Source organism: Halichoerus grypus, chromosome 10 (genome assembly GCF_964656455.1).
Source record: "Halichoerus grypus chromosome 10, mHalGry1.hap1.1, whole genome shotgun sequence".
In the NCBI taxonomy this organism is placed as follows: Eukaryota; Metazoa; Chordata; class Mammalia; order Carnivora; family Phocidae; genus Halichoerus; species Halichoerus grypus.
This window is the reverse complement of record NC_135721.1, coordinates 116,894,437-116,911,616: the sequence shown is the minus strand read 5'-3', so window position 1 is coordinate 116,911,616 and position 17,180 is coordinate 116,894,437. Positions and strand designations below refer to the sequence as shown.

The following is a 17,180-nucleotide window of genomic DNA, read 5'->3' as shown; positions in this document are numbered from 1 at the left end:
AAAAATAGTGTGTCTCTTTAAAAAAAAAAAAAGTAGAACTGAAATCAGTTGTTTATTTTGTTTAAATCTATACTTCTTTGGTTTTTTTTTCATATTTCAAGTTAGAAAATCCAGAGTTTGAACTTAACTTTGTTGTGAACTCTTCAATGAATTAGTAAAAGTATTCTTGCTATGGTCTGTCATCAGTGATTTTAAGTGGACTCTTCTAGATGGTAGTATAAGATTCTGGCCCTAGCCCTAGGCTCAGAGTCTATACTTGTGTTTTGTCCCATGCTTCTCTAGCTTTCAAACGTGGCGTACATTTGAGGCTACAGTCTAGTGCTGGAGCTTTTGTACCCTCTTTTGCATGAGAAGTGATTTAAGCAGTTATACTAATAGGGTAGAAATTGAAGCAGCAGCCCCTCTCTACACCCCAGCAATTTTGCCAAGAGACAGTCTTCACATGGTGAATCTAAGCAGCCCAGGATATTTATTCTAGCCAGGTTCTTGGAATATAGTCAGCGTCTCTGTGTCAGATGGAAGAATAAGGTACATGAGAAATGACAGCATTATGGGTGCAAGATTATTTTGTGCAATACCAGAATTGGTTTCCATTTTGTAGACATTGTGTAGAATCGAGAATTCATTGTTGTTTTCAGGTCATTGAGATGTCTGGTATTCAGCCTTTAGGGCAGCTTAAATCACATTGTTCAGACACCTCATTTTAGTGGAACAGTGATTAAAAGGGAGTAAAAGCGGGGGAAGGAGAGTGAAAGAAGATGACGTTAGGAATTAATTGAGTCAAGGAAAACTGGAGAGAAAGAGAGGACATTTATGTACAGTCTGTTGAAAACTGGGGAGAGACAGAGAACCTGTGACTTATGAGTATTTTTACTCTTACAGATAAATCCTGTTTCAATGCATTCTTTAACTTTGAAGATATGCAAGAGATCACCCAGCACTTTGCTGTCTGTCATGTGGATGCCCCAGGCCAGCAGGAGGGTGCGCCCTCTTTCCCAACAGGGTAAGGCCACTAGCAAGATCTTCTGAAAGGCATGCATTCAGAAGAGCAAATGATCGAGCTCCAGTGGGAGAAGTAGCGTTGATTTTAGCATAGCGAAGGGGTTATACTTATCAGCCAACTACCATCCCTGTTTCTCTCCTTGCTCTGAGAGGACTGTCATGTACATGTACAGTCTGTTGAGGAAAACTGCATGTTTTCCTATATCCAGGAATGGTTCTCCATAGATGGGACTCTGTCTCCCTGCAATTGCAAGGCTTAAGTGTCTGAAACACCCACTTCTCACTGTCTTTTATCTGTCTCCTTCATCATCTTTTTAAAATCTGTCATTTCTGTGTCCCTCCCTGAAACTTCCAACTACCTAGGTCCAAACCCCAATCCCTCTGAGCTTCCTGAGAGCACCTCCCCAACCTTACCTCCCAATCTGCTGACAGGAATTTGAATATTTTGTAACCATTTATTCTGAGAAGCTGCCCTGTCAGCTAGAGATGCATTTTGAGTGGACTTGGAGCTCCTGGCCTCATCCTAAACCTGCTTTGCATGGTGGAGCCACAGTCTCCCTCACTCTTCCCTGGACATTGTAATTATTGAGAAAGCACAAGCTGTGGAATGCTGGGTTTTTTCCCCTTTCGCTTGGCTCCTCTCCAGAGCTGCCTCTGCTGTGACTGTTGTGAAATAGACCATTGCAGATGAGTAAGAGCTAACACTTACGTGGGACTTGATAACATTCCTCACACTGCTTTAAATGCTTCACATTTATTAAGTCATTTAACCCTCACAGACCTATGGGACAGGTTTACTATTATTCCTATTTAAAAATGAGGAAACTGAGGCCCAGAGATAATTAAGTAATTTGGCCAAGATTACATAACAAATAAGTAGCAGAGCTGGAATTTTTAACTTAGGCAGTCTGGCTCCAGAAGCCATGTTACGGACTATGTCCAGGCTGTTCTGTCTCTCAGATGCAAATTGGCCAGTGACCAGCGTATAGCCACCAAGATTTAGATTCAGTTCCTTTTTTCTGTTTTGTGCACAAATGGCTCAACAGCACTCCATTGCTTAAAAAATGTTTCAAGCAGAGGTAGGCTGACTCCCCTGTCAGATAGAGTAAATCCTGCCTCATATGTAGGAGATTGTCTTAAGATCTCTTTCCATCTCGTATGTTGACTAACATAACATAATAAAATAAAATTTAAAAAAAAAAGATCTCTTTCCATCTCTGCTTCTGTAATCTCTATGGATGCTCCCTTCTTTTCTTGGATTCCTAGTCTGAATCAGTTCCTGGGCTTGCTTGACCATCTTAGGATCCAGTGGTTCATACCATACACCAGATTCAAAAGCAATAAGGTAACCGTGTTATCTTATGCTTGAGTAAAGCAGATCAGCACTCATGATGAGGCGTCCAGGATTTGTGACTAGGTGGTTAGGCCCAGTAAGGCTTTGTTTATTCTTGCCTTTAGCTGCCTGAATATAAGCCACAGACCAAGAGCCACTTCTTCAGTTGACATACTGCTGGAAGTTTACTGAGCCTCAATCCCAGTTAAAGTGATTATTAGGGATTTGGAAATACCCTGGGAAAGAGCCATATTACCTTTTCTTTTCAAATGGCTTCCTCTGGTCCCAGAAACTGCCCTTTAGAATGTGGAGACACATGGATTCTTCTCCTCCTTAGCATGGAAGTCGTAGAGAGTTGCACAACTTGTCACAGTCATTTCCACACATTATCTCCTTTCAGCCTTTGGTAAAAGAGAATGCTTTTATCTAAGAATCCCATACTCTTCTAGCTGTTCTTGTGATTGGGAAATGTGGGTGCATCCTAAGTCAGGAGATATCCTTTTGAATTTCAGGTACCAGTACCCCACAATGGATGAGTTGGCTGAAATGCTGCCTCCTGTTCTTACCCACTTAAGGTAGGTTCATTCTTTTATTGACTTTCTACCATTTGTTTGATCTAGGGCCTATGCTGGTGAGCAAATGGAATTAGTCACTGTCCTCGTGGAGCTTACATCTTAGTGGGAGGAATAATTAACAACAAATAAGAAAACAATCACAACTAAAGTGCTATAAGAGAAGTCAGTGAGGGTGATGTTAGAGAAGGGTCAGATTCACAGAGATAAGGCTAGCTGGGCAGTGCCTCTCTAAGAAGTTGTCATCTAGGCTGAGACCTAGACAGAGAGCCAGGGCAAGATGGTTCCAGACAAAAGGAATAATATTTCCAGAAGTCCTAGACCAAATGAGCAAGTAGGAGGAAGGCACAGAGTGAAATTTGAGAAACAGGCAAGGACCAAATTACATAGTCTCACAGATCAGGTAAGAATTTAGGATTTTATTCAAAAGATACAGATATATAGAAGGGTTTTAAGCAGGGGATTGATACCCAGTTTCGTCTTTTATTTATTTATTTATTTATTTTAGTTTCAGGTGTAGAATTTAAAAATGGGTTGGATAAGAATGTGCATTAAGGGGCACCTGGGTGGCTCAGTCATTAAGCGTCTGTCTTTGGCTCAGGTCATGATCCCAGGGTCCTGGGATCGAGCCCCACGTCAGGCTCTCTGCTCAGCGGGAAGCCTGCTTCTCCCTCTGCCTCTCCCCCTGCTTGTGCTCTCTCTCTCTCTCTCTGTTAAATAAATAAATCTTTAAAAAAAAAAGGAATGTGCGTTAATTTTACTTTTTTTTTTCAATTTAGTCTTTTAAAATGATTACTCTGAGTATAAAAGTTGCCTTTCAGTAAAGCCTATTTACTTTTTTAGTTTATTTTTTATTTTTTTATTTATTTTTTTTTTTTTTAAAGATTTTATTTATTTATTTGAGAGAGAGAGAATGAGAGAGAGCGAGTACATGAGAGGGGGGAGGGTCAGAGGGAGAAGCAGACTCCCTGCCGAGCAGGGAGCCCGATGCGGGACTCGATCCAGGGACTCCAGGATCATGACCTGAGCCGAAGGCAGTCGCTTAACCAACTGAGCCACCCAGGCGCCCTATTTTTTATTTTTTTAAAGATCTGTTTATTTTGGGGGGTGGGCAGAGGGAGAGGGAGAGAGAATCCACAAGCAGACTCCCTGGCAGAGCATGGAGCCAGAAGCAGGACTCTATCCCAAGACCCTGAGATCACTACCTGAGCCTGAACCAAGTGTCAGACACTTAACTGACTGTGCCACCCAGGTGCCCCAAGCTGTTTACATTCTTAAAAAGGATCACTCTAGCTATGGAGAGAATGGGTTGGAGAGGAGTATAAGAGAAAAAGCAGGGAGACCTTTAAACTATTACAGCAGTCAGGCAAGAGGTAATGCTAGCCTGGGAACTGGATGCCCTCAGGGGAATGCAATGAAGTAGATGGAGATAGGAAGTATTTTGGAGGTAGACTCTATAGGACTTGCTGTTGGGTTGGACATGGAGGTGTTAGGAGAGGGAACTGTTAGAATGACTCCCAGGTTTTAGTCCTATTTCATTTAATCCTTAAAATCAACTTAGAAGTAGGGGCGCCTGTGTGGCTCAGTTAAGCATCTGCCTTCGGCTCAGGTCATGATCTCAGGGTCCTGGGATCAAGCCCCGAGTTGGGCTCCCTGCTCAGCAGGGAGCCTGTTTCTCCCTCTCCTCCCCACTCATGCTCTCTGTCGCTATCTCTCTCTCTCTCAAATAAATAAAATAAAATCTTTAAAAAAAAAAATCAACTTAGAAGTAAGTAGTTGTATCCTTTTGTAGATTGGGAACTGAGGTTCAAAATTAGAGAAACGTGACCAAATTCCAGAATCCAGTAAGCATCAGAGCCAGATTTGGGAACCCAGTTGTATTTTTTCCATTATGCTATGTCACCTCCAAATGAGTTAACCCTTATCGGTTTTGTTTATATCCCCTTTCATAGTCTGAAAAGCATCATTGGGATTGGAGTTGGAGCTGGAGCTTACATCCTCAGCAGATTTGCAGTAAGTACATAAAGGATTAGTCTCAATACCCTTGAGGCACACTGCCTAGGTCACAGCTCTACTTCTCTGTTAGTTACCAGGTACTACTGTGGGTCTTATTTAAGTTTTTCTAAAAATTCTGTGAACAGCAGATAGAGGTTTATATGTAAAGCCCAGTTTTGTATTTATAGTACCTGAAAAATCACAAGTGAGGGCAGTACATCAATAAAAGGTAATTCTTAGAGAGGACTTATGGAATTTTGTGCAGCCATTAAAATTTTGTAAGAAGAGCTTATAATGATATGTGATTCACGTATACTATAACGTTAACAAAGAAGTTAGAATACAGATCCACATAGTTTGTCATAGGCATAGGAAAGGACTGGAAGGAAATATACCAAAATATTAACAGGGATTGATGTTGTGTGGTTAGGTAATATGAGGTTTTATTTCCTAATTTTTATAATTTCTATTTATCAGATTCTCTATAGTGAGTATAATCAGTGTAATCAGAGGGAAGGAAAGTAAACTAGAGAGTTTTGAGTGTACATAGAAATGTTTGTATTGATTTCTATTTAAGAAATAGAAATTAAGAAATTTTTTCAGATGCCTCCTGAGTGATAGACAGCCTTCTGGGGTGGGGTGGTATCACCCATTCAGTGGTTTCTGAAAAAAAATAGTAAGAAGCTCCTTTTGGGGACAAGGGCATAGGAGTGTGAAATTCGCCAGTCTAAGCCTCAGCAGCCCCTTATGCCAGGTACTTACAAGGGTAGTTTCCCAGCAGGAAAGACCCACCATGAGCTAAACTGCAGAGATGCCAAGTTCCTTCCTCTGCTACAGAAATAAATACCATGTCTCCTCCCAGATCCTTGCAAGGCAAGATCATTTGATAGCACTTTAAGGAACTGGTTTTCCAGTTGCTAAGTCAGTCTTAAAGAGCAATTTTTCCAAATATTCTTCCTAGCACCTCTCTGAAGTGTTACTTTCAAATCTGAGGCATTATAGCATAATGCATAAGAAGTGATTAACCATGTTCCAATTTTTTTAAAAGAATGCTGGGAGTGGAACTTTTAAACGTTGTCTTTGTCTCCTATTTCAGCTCAATCATCCAGAGCTCGTGGAAGGCCTTGTGCTCATTAACGTTGACCCTTGTGCTAAAGGCTGGATTGACTGGGCAGCTTCCAAAGTAAGCACCAAATGGTATTCATTGGCTCATCTTGGTCCCTTCTCAAAATGTCCTACTTTTATTTTTATTTTTTCATTGAAGTATATCCAGTTAAAGGCAAAAACTTTTAAGTGTACAGCTTGATGAATGTAATTACATGTGTAATTGCCACTCAGTCAATATATAGACTATTTCCACCTCCGAGGATTCCCTTGGGCCTTTTCTTTAATTAATACTTCCTCTCCTTCCCAGATAGAACTGTTACTCTGATGTCTGTCACCATAGATAGGTTTTCTGTATTCTTAAACTTCATATAATTAGAATGATAGAATATATATTCTTTTGTATCTGGCTTCTTTCATCCATTGTTGTCAGTGATCCACCTTCATGTTAGGTGTGGTGGTAGTTCTTTTTATTTTTTTATTGTTATTTATTTATTTATTGGGGGGGGCAGAGGGAGAAGGGGAGAGAGAATCTTAGGCAGACTCCATGCGCAGCACAGAGCCCAGTGTGGGGCTCGATCTCACAACCCTAAGATCATGACTTGAGCCGAAATTAAGAGTCAGACGCTCAGCTGACTAAGCCACCTGGGTGCTCCTCAGCATGTTTTTAATTCTTGTTTAGTAGTCTGTGGTGTGAATAGACAAAATGAGTTGTTTGTTATTTGCTTGTTATGAATAAAGTTCCTGTGCACATTCTTTTACACATCTCTCAGTAGACCTACACATTTGTTTCTCTTGGCTCTGTACCTAGAAGTGGAATTGCTGGGTCATAGGGCAGTTGTATGTTTCGCTTTGGTAGCTACAGACAATGTTCCAAAGTGTTGGGCCAGCTTACACACCAGCGATGTGTGGAAGTCCCAGCTGTTCCACACCCTCACCAACATTTGATAGTCATTTTAATTTTTGTAAAACAGGAGCAGTTTTATTTGTAATAATTTGTTTATTTCTATATGGTACCCATCACCAAAATAGCTTTAGTTATTTTTTTTTTTTTAAGATTTTATTTATTTGACAGAGAAAGCACAAGCAGAGGGAGAGAGAGGGAGAAGCAGGCTCCCTGCTGAGCAAGGAGCCTGATGTGGGACTCGATCCCAGGACCCTGGGATCACGACCCGGGCCAAAGGCAGCCGCTTAACCGACTGAGCCACCCAGGCGTCCCAAAAATAGCTTTAGTTATTAAAAAACAATTTTGGGAGGCACCTGGGTGGCTTAGTCGGTTGAGTGTCCAACTCTTGAGCTCAGCTTAGGTCTTGGTCTCACATTGCCCATCTCAGTAGCCCAGCATGGAGCCTACTTTAAAAAAAAAAGGGTAAAAGAACAAAAAAAACCCTAATTTTTAATTATACCATCTTTTTTATTTTAAACGATGCTTATGGGTAAATAATGCTGGGTTTTAATTTGTATTTCCATAAGGGCGCATGATGTCTGAGCACCTTTTTTGAAACTTACTGACCATTTCAATATCCTCTAAGGAAGTGACTGTTCAGGTCCTTTGCCTTTTTTTCCTTAATTGGATTGCTAGTCTTCTTCTTACTGATCTGTAAGCTTTCTTTACATATTTTGCATATAAATCTTTTGGTGAGTACATGTAAATCTCTTCTGGCAATCTGTGGTTTGCATTTTCACTTTTTTTTTTAAGATTTTATATATTCATTTGACAGAGAAAGTACAAGCAGGGAGAGCAGCAGGCAGTGGGAGAGGGAGAAGCAGGCTCCCCGCTGAGCAGGGAGCCCGATGGGGGGCGCCATCCCAGGACCCTGGGATCATGACCTGAGCTGAAGGCAGACGCTTAATCAGCGGAGCCACCCAGGCGCCCCACATTTTCACTCTTTTAATGAGTGAAATGAATGAATGAATCACTCTCTTCACTGTACCCCAAATAACTTGTTTGTGCTACTGCACCAAAAGATGGGTAGAATTGAAGATGTTTGCTATCTGAAAAATGAAGATATTTGCTATCTACATAGAATTTACTATTTAGATAGAATGTTATCTACAGTCTGTTCAAGGAGATAGGAAACTGCAGGAGTATATTCTAATTGATGGAGGATCGTAGAGCCCAATGGTCAAGAAAGAATTCTTGAGACGTTTACTGTACAAAAAGGAGTATTTATTATAGCAAGGGGATAGGACCCATGGGCAGAAAGAGCTACACTGGGATTTTGAGGAGCTGTTGATGATATACTTTTTAAGTTTGGGGACTGGGGAGGGTAGAAATAACCTAAGTCTCTAAAGGGAGTTTTGCATGTTAAAGAAGAGTTATAGGATCCTGGAGGTCTGGCTATTGTCAAGATAAGGTGGTTTTTAGTCTCTAGCAAAACATTAAGGCAGCCATGAGTTCCTTGAGGAATGTCACACATATCCCACCTCTGGAGAGTGTTAGCTTGTGCTTTGCCCTCAGTTTACCTTTTGCTCCCTCATCGTAATGACTTTACAAATATAAACAATCCCAGCAACAACCAGAGTGAAAAGAGGGAATAAGGGTAAAAGCATAGTATTATATAACTTTTGCATTGAACTGACCTGTGCTAAAAAAGTCATTCACTGTTTTTAGATTGGAAAAGGAATTACTTTTGAAACATTTTTCAGTATTAACATACTAATGTTATTTGTATGTTATTTTAATCTGAAACTATGAGGTTGAGATTAAAGCAGTGATGTTATAAAGTTTTTCAGAGAATAACCCAAGCTTTCATTACCTGCTAAAAGATGCCTAATGTAGTAATCTCATTTTTAAACAAATACCTACTTCTAAGTATTTTTAAGTTGCCGTAAGTGTTTATTCTAATACACCACTGGATATAGTCTCCAAAATACCACTACCCAACTTGTCATATGTATCAAGAATCTTTAGTGATATTCAGCCATGAGATTCAGTAATTCAATATTTAGGAACTTACCTGAAGGATAAATAGTGATACTTACAAAGATTTAAATAGAAGGATAATAATTTTAAGAGTCTAATACCTGTCTGGTATTTGCTGATGTGATTTGATGGGGGAGTCCAAGAGTGAATGGTCAAGAAAGAATTCTTGAGACAAAAGTTTTTGGTGCAAAAAGGTCATTTTATTAAAGCACAGCGACAGGACCCAGGGGCACAAAGAGCTGTATTAGGATTATGAGGAGCTATTGATTATATACTTTTAAGTTGGGAGGGGTCGAAGGAAGTTTCCAAAAGGATTTTCATATGTTAAAGAAGACTTAAAGCATCCTAGAGGCCTAGCTATTGTCAAGCTAAGGTGGTTTTTTCCTCTAGCAAAGTATTAATGTTAAGATTGGGAGTTCCTGGAGGAATGTCACACTCTACCTGTCCCAAGTATCTGTCAATGGGCTAGAGTTAAAAGGTAATTTTTATCTACCTTTCCTTTTGCCTTTGTTCTCTACATCATTTGCTATGTACTAGGCACTGTTTCTAAATGTTTTATGTATGTTCAAACTTGTCATTCTCAGGACAACCTAGTGAAATTATTACTATTACTATTACTAATAGTAATAGTAATATTATATAATAGTATATTATTATATAATAGTAATATTATATAATATTATTATTATCCCACAGAGAAATTAGATCATTTGCTTAAGGTCACACAGCTAGGAAGTCAAAGAGCCAAAATACTCACTAAAGCCTTGTTTTTAGGGCTAAAAGATGGAAACAGCATAGGTGCCAATACTATAGAGCAACAAAATTTGATACAACCATAGAGAGGAATATCCTGCAACCAAAAATTTGTTATTTGGTTATTTAAAGAAATGAGAAAATTCTCATGTTTAAAAAATAGAAAAAACTATATATGTCCCAATTTTGTTAAATAGATATGCATAAGAAAAGAGGGAAAATAATTTGGGCAGGCTCAGTCTGGTGCAGAAAATGTTGGGGTTCGGATCCAACAAGCCAAGAAAGAACTCTTGGTGATGTCTTCAGTGAAAAAAGGTGGTTTTATGGAAGCACAGGACAGGACCTGTGGTCAGAAAGAGCTGCACTGGGGTTGTGATGGGTGACTGATTATATACTTTCAAGTTGGAAGAGGGTTAGGGATAGTTCTAAGTCTCTAAGGAATTTTAGGAGCAAGGTTTCCAGGACCTTGAGGGGGCTAGCTATTGTTAGGAAAAGGTCATTCATTACTATCTAGTAAAACCCTGGTCATGAGACCCTTCAGATGTAGATCAGTGGGCCATATGCTTGGGGGATGATTGCTAACATGTATCTTGGGGGGGGGGTAGAGATAAAGGGAGTTTCCAAAGGAATTTTTTTTTTTTTTAAGATTTTTATTTATTTATTTGACAGAGACACAGCGAGAGAGGGAATACAAGCAGGGGGAGGGGCAGAGGGAGAAGCAGGCTTCCCGCTGAGCAGGGAGCCCGATGTGGGGCTTGATCCCAGGTCCCCGGGATCATGACCTGAGCCGAAGGCAGACGCTTAATGACTGAGCCACCCAGGCGCCCCTAAAGGAATTTTTTTTTTAGAGAGGAGGTGGGGAGGGGCAGAAGGAGAGGGCGGGAAAGAATCCCAAGCCAGCCCCACACCCAGCACAGGGGGGCTTGATCTCACAAACCTGAGATCATCACCTGCGCCAAAATCAAGAATCAGACACTTAACCTACTGAGCCACACCAGGCGTTCCTCCAAAGGAATTTTTATATGTTGAAGAAAACTTACAGGATCTTTGGGTGCCAGGATAATGGTAAGCTAAGATTGCCTTTTGCCCTTAGCAGAGTATCAACATGGAGGCAGCTGAGCTCCCAGAGGAAGGTCACTCTATTTCGAGGACTTGTCAATGGGCTATGGCCAGTAAGGAAATTTAATTTTTTCATTTGCCTTTGTTTCCCACATAAAGTAAAACATCCCAACTCTTCATTTCAGGGTTATGAGTTCAAGTCCCACATTGGGTGTAGAGATTACATAAAAAAAATAAAATCAGGGCGCCTGGGTGGCTCAGTTGGTTAAGCGACTGCCTTCGGCTCAGGTCATGATCCTGGAGACCCAGGATCAAGTCCCGCATCGGGCTCCTGGCTCAGCGGGGGGAGTCTGCTTCTCCCTCTGACCCTCCCCACTCTCATGCTCTCTCTCAAATAAATAAATAAAATCTTTAAAAAAATTTAAAAAAATCAATAAAAATTCTGGTCTTACCCCCTATATTTAAAAAAAAAGGAAAAAGGGAAAAGAATTTGTTACTAGTAGTTATATCTTTGGCTGGTAGCATTACAGATGATTTTTATTTTCTTTTTCATATTCTATGTTTTCCTAATTTTCTATGATAAGCATGAATTGCTTTTAAATTACTTTAAAATATTAAAATATTCCACCTACTAGAATTTTAAGAAACAAACGAACAAAGGCAGGAAAAAAAGACAAACCAAAAAACAGACCTTTAACTGGAGAACAGATGGTTACCAGAGGGGAGGTGGATAGGGGGAGGGGTGAAATAGGTGAAGAGGATTAAGATTACATTTACTTCGATGAGCACTGTGTAATATATATAATTGTTGAATCACCATATTATATACCTGAAACTAAGATAGCATACTGTATGTTAAGTACACTAGAATTAAAAAAAAAAAAAACTCCACCTACCAGTAGACTAGATTCTAAAAAATTTATACATTTCTCCCCACATTTAAGTTCTAGAGAAATATACATACTCTAGATTTGGGTGAAATATATTAATGATGCTATTGCCAGATACTGTGGAAATTCTTTCTTATAATTGGACTTATTTAAAATTTGTTCTAATTCCTGTCTGGTTATGTGGTTGTGTTAAAATTTACCTGAACATTCAGTAATGTATAATAAATTATGTGTAGGGGTGCCTGGGTGGCTTAGTCAGTTCAGCGTCTGCCTTCGGCTCAGGTCATGATCTCAGGGTCCTGGTATCGAGCCCCACATCAGGCTCCCTGCTCAGCGGGGAGTCTGCTTCTCCCTCTCCCTCTGCAGTTCTCCCTGCTTGTGCCCTCTCACAGTCTGTCAGATAAATAAAATCTTTAAAAAAAAATGTGTAATAACCTAATAAAATTGTTATGAAACTTGAGAATGACCTTATGAGTATTAAACATGAATGGTTATTAATTCTAATTATCTTTAACTTATAATGGTTTGATCATTGGTAACCCCTCTGAAGATTTCTGGGCTTCTTTCTTCCTTAATCTTTCTGGGACTATGTGATCCTGCTCTACCCATATCCATGTCTGTCTCCTCATCTCCTCTTCTCCATCTGCACTCCCAGTTCAGCACTTCACCTCTCATCCAAGTCAGCAGTAGGAATTAAGCATAAAACCAAGGAAGAAGGCTACAGGGAATCAGCAACATAATTTGAGTTGGAAATTTTTCTGAAAATAGACTAGCAGTCTGCAGATTTGCACAGATTGCTGCATTTATTAGACTGTGATATGCATCATTTTGAAATGGAAAAAATTATGAGAAAAATGTTCAAAACGCAAGAACATTGGGTAAACATAGCAATTTCCTCCCACTCCCTGAAACGAAGATAGCAAAAACTGGAGGAAAGAAAAAAATCATTTTTGTCTCTTGGATGCCTTGGGAGTAGTCTTAAGTCAATCCTTACTAGCCATGAATCCAGTGTAAATGCAGAAATATAGGCAGGAATGAAGTAGCTAATAGCCAAGAGTTCTAGGTCTTGAGTTTTCAAAGAAGGAATGACCAGCATTTCTTCTAGCCACCTTTTTCTTTTTTTTCTTTTTTTTTTTTAAGGGGTGCCTGGGTGGCTCAGTCAGTTAAGTGTCTGCCTTCGGCTCAGGTCATGATCCCAGGGTCCTGGGATTGGCCGCATCTGGCTCCTTGCTTGGTGGGGAGCCTGCTTCTCCCTCTCCTTTTCCCTCTGCCTGCCGCTCTGCCTGCTTGTGCTCTCTCTGTCAGATAAATAAAATCTTTTTTTTTTTTTTTTTTTTTTTTTTTAAAGATTTTATTTATTTGAGAGAGAGAGAATGAGAGAGAAAGAACACATGAGAGGGGATAGGGTCAGAGGGCGAAACAGACTCCCTGCCAAGCAGGGAGCCCGATGCGGGACTCGATCCAGGGACTCCAGGATCATGACCTGAGCCGAAGGCAGTCGCTTAACCAACTGAGCCACCCAGGCGCCCCAAATAAAATCTTTTTTAAAAAAAGTTTTTTTTTTTTTAAATTTATTGGAGAGAGAGAGAGAACATGATGGGGGGAGGGGCTGAGGGGGAGGGGGAGATCATGACCTGACCCAAAGGCAGACACTTAACCAACTGAGCCACCCAGGCGCCCCTCCAGCCACCTATTTCAAAGCAGGTGATATTATTTCCCTGGAAGGGAGACAGTTGTTTTCTGACTTGGTTCTTGTTCTCATGTATCTTGAAACCACCATCTCATGAAAATGTGTGACACTGAGTTGTGCTTTTGTTTGTTGAGGGATAACATATGTACAATAAAGTGCACTTATCATAAGTGGACAACTTGATAAATATGTATGCTTAACTCCCTTGACTCAAAGCTTTTATCTTTTCAGCTCTCAGGCTTGACAACCAATGTTGTGGACATTATTTTGGCTCATCACTTTGGTCAGGTAAGTGCCTGTTCCAACCAGGACAGCTGTTTGTTGGCTTGCAGCAAAACCTTATTTACCTCAGGAAAGAGGGGGTACCTTAGAATTCACCTGATCCTCGTGGGTGCCACTTCCAGTGCAGAGTGTGATGCATGTGGCCCAGCAAAGGCCAATCTTAGGGGAGAGGCATTAACTCAGTGCCCCATGGCTCTTGGCATTTGAAGAGATCCCCTCCCCCACCACCTGTTTCCCATCAGCAGCTTGCTGTCTGTTAATGTTTGACAACATCACGTGCCTCACCAAACATCTTCAGAGCCATAATGAAGTCTGGGAAAGGCTTCACAGAAATAGAAATTTCAGAGAAAAAAGAAGCCAAAAGAAACAAATATCAATGCTTAAAGAACCTTAGAGATTATTTTGTTCATTCCCATGTTTTACTGGTAAGGAAACTGAAGTCTATAGAGGAAATGACAGATGTGGATAATTGCTGGGTGGGAGAGGAAACCCCAGTCCTCTTTTCAGAGGGAAGAGTGAATTGGATAACAAGATTCTGAATGAGCTGATAAGTATCATTTTTTGTAAGAGTTGGGGAAGGATTGCTGTTGATTCTTCTTTAAATGTTTGGTAGAATACACAGTGACACCATCTGGGCCAAAGCTTTTCTTTGTGGATATTTTTTATGTTACTAATTTAATGTCTTTACTTATTAAAGATCTATTCAAAATTTTCTATTTCTTGAGATGCTTTAGGTGGTTTGTATCTTTCTAGAAATTTGTCCATTTCATCTCAGTTACCCAGTTTGTTGGCATAAATTATTCATAATACTCCTTTATAATTCTTTTTATTTCTGTAAAGTTGAAAACAATATCTTCTCTTTCCTCCCTGTTTTTAGTAATTTGAATCTTACCTCTTTTTCTTTGGCCATCTAGCTAACCAATTGTTGGCTTTATTAGGGGTTTTTTCCTGTTCTTTTTAAATCCTCTATTTCAGGGGCGCCTGGGTGGCTCAGTCATTAAGTGTCTGCCTTCGGCTCAGGTCATGATCTCAGGGTCCTGGGATCGAGCCCCGTGTCGGGCTCCCTGCTCCCCGGGAAGCCTGGCTTCTCCCTCTCGCACTTCCTCTGCTTGTGTTCCCTTTCTCACTGTCTCTGTCAAATAAATAAATAAAAATCTTAAAAAAAAATAAAATAAATTCTCTATTTCATTTATTTCCACTCTAATTGTTATTATTCCCCTCCTTCTGCTTGCTTTAAGTTTCCTCTTGTTTTTCTAGTTTCTTTCTGTTATTTAAGCAGGCTCCACCACGCCCAGCACAGAGCCCAACGTAGGGCTCTAACTCATGACCCTGATACGAAGACCTGAGCCGAGATCAAGAGTCAGGTGCTGGGGCGCCTGGGTGGCTCAGATGGTTGGGCGTCTGCCTTCAGCTCAGGTCGTGGTCCTGGGGTCCTGGGATCGAGCCCCACATCGGGCTCCTGGCTCAGCGGGGAGTCTGCTTCTCCCTCTCCCTCTGCCTCTCCCCCTGCTCATTCTCTCTCTCTCTATCTCTGTGTCTCAAATGAATAAATAAAATCTTTAAAAAAAAAAAAAGTCAGGTGCTCAAACAACTGAGCCACCCAGGTGCCCCTTCTTTTTCTGGTTTCTTTTTTTTTTTTTTTTTAAAGATTTTATTTATTTATTTGAGAGAGAGAGAATGAGAGACAGAGAGCATGAGAGGGAGGAGGATCAGAGGGAGAAGCAGACTCCCTGCTGAGCAGGGAGCCCGATGTGGGACTCGATCCCGGGACTCCAGGATCCTGACCTGAGCCAAAGGCAGTCGCTTAACCCGCTGAGCCACCAAGGCGCCCTTTTTCTGGTTTCTTAAGGTGGAAGGCTAGATGTGGATTTGAGATCTTTCTTCTTTTTTTCATATAGGCATTTATAGCTATAAATTTCCCTCTCAATACCACGTTAGCTGCAGCGCATAAGTTCTGACAGTTTCATTTATCTCAAAAGTATTTTCTAATTTCCTGTGATTCCTTAATCCATTAGTTACTTAGGAATATTTTATTCAATTTCCCAGATTTCCTTCTGTTACTGATTTCTAATTTCATTCCATTTTGATCAGAGGATATACTTAACATTTCATTCCTTTTTGAATGTATTAAGATTTATTTTATGTCCTAGCATATGGTCCTAACATATGGCCTCTCTGTTCTATGTACGCATGAGAAGGATTTGTATTCATTCTGCAGCCATTAAGTGGAGTATACTCTGGGTGTCTTGTCAGGTCTGGTGGTTTACAGTGTTGTTCAGTTCTTCTCTTTCCTTGTGATCTTCTGCCTCATTATTCATACATAAATGAAAGTGAGGTATTAAAGTTACCAACTATTATTGTTGCATTTTCTATTTCTCCCTTCAATTATTTGTTTTTGCTTTGTGTATTATGATTGTTTGTCTTCCTGATGTTACATTTTTATTTAACAGAACTTGAAACTAACCTTTTTTTCTTAGCCCCATCTTTACCCTCTGCTTGCAGAGAGAACTGGTGCCTAAAAATCTTGAGCCTTTCCAGGCTACTTGGTACATGTTCATGGATTTCTTTCACCCTCTCCACTGCCAGCCTAGCATAGCAGCCTTACTGAATCTGCTAAGTGAATGATTATAGTCTTTCTTCTGCTTTCCCACTTTCAAAATGTTATTGCTGTTGTTACTTTTCCTGTTGCCTTTGTCCTTATGAATTTATGACTTACAAAGAAAAATTTTTGCTGTTATTTTTATGATTTTTCTGGAAGGAGTTAAAGTTGTGTTTTAATCCATCATTTTTAATTGAAAGTCTCAAAGACTGTTATCTTTTCACGTGTGCTGGGTAGAGTGGGTACTCTCCTAAAGACATAGCATGCTTGGTTTTGACTGTAGACTTTAAAAACCAGTTCGCAAAATGTACAAAATTCCATGCTAAATGCTGTGGAAGAGACAAAAGTATGTAAGATACAGCCCTATTCTCTGGGAGTTCACTCCGTAGGGAGATATGCTATACAGAAATAACTATTGTAGCACAAGTAAAAAGGGATAAGTAATAAGAACTGCCTTTCATTGAACACCTACAAATTTCAGACAGAGGTTTTATGTATATTAACCTAATAATCTCATAATAGGAATTGTATTATTCCCACTTTATAGATGAAGAATGAATTGGTTTCCAGCTAATAACATATCGAGGGAAGAGATTTGAAGCCACATTTGTGCCTAAATCTGAAGCTTTCCTCTTTCTACCATGCCAGGGTGCCTTAGGGCAGACACCATGAGGGGCCTAGAGGAATTCAAAGGCCGAAGAGATTTATTTCTGGTTTGGGGATCAGGGAAGGGCTTCAGTGTAGAGGAGGTATCCCAGCTGGGCCTTGAAGGAGAAATAAAATTCGACATTTTAGATTTGGGGAGGAATGAGGAGTAGTTTGCTCAAAAACAAAGAAAGCCTTCCTTTCCATTTTGTTGTCAACTTAGAACTACTCTTAAAAATATAAAGTCTTGGGGGGTGGGAGGATGGGTTAGCCTGGTGATGGGTATTGAGGAGGGCACGTTCTGCATGGAGCACTGGGTGTTATGCACAA

General features: G+C 40.2%; 1 protein-coding gene across 4 annotated transcripts in view; it reads left to right on the top strand.

The window, feature by feature from the left end:
• The window catches only part of NDRG3 (NDRG family member 3), a 73,827-nt gene that overhangs the window by 40,614 nt on the left and 16,033 nt on the right, over positions 1–17,180 (top strand). For all 4 annotated transcript variants that reach the window (XM_036108075.2, XM_036108073.2, XM_036108074.2 and 1 more), the window contains 5 exons: positions 883–1,003; positions 2,848–2,910; positions 4,860–4,920; positions 5,999–6,085; positions 13,556–13,612. In XM_036108075.2, coding sequence (XP_035963968.1) covers positions 883–1,003; positions 2,848–2,910; positions 4,860–4,920; positions 5,999–6,085; positions 13,556–13,612 — 389 coding nt within the window. The remainder of the gene's footprint in view (positions 1–882; positions 1,004–2,847; positions 2,911–4,859; positions 4,921–5,998; positions 6,086–13,555; positions 13,613–17,180) is intronic.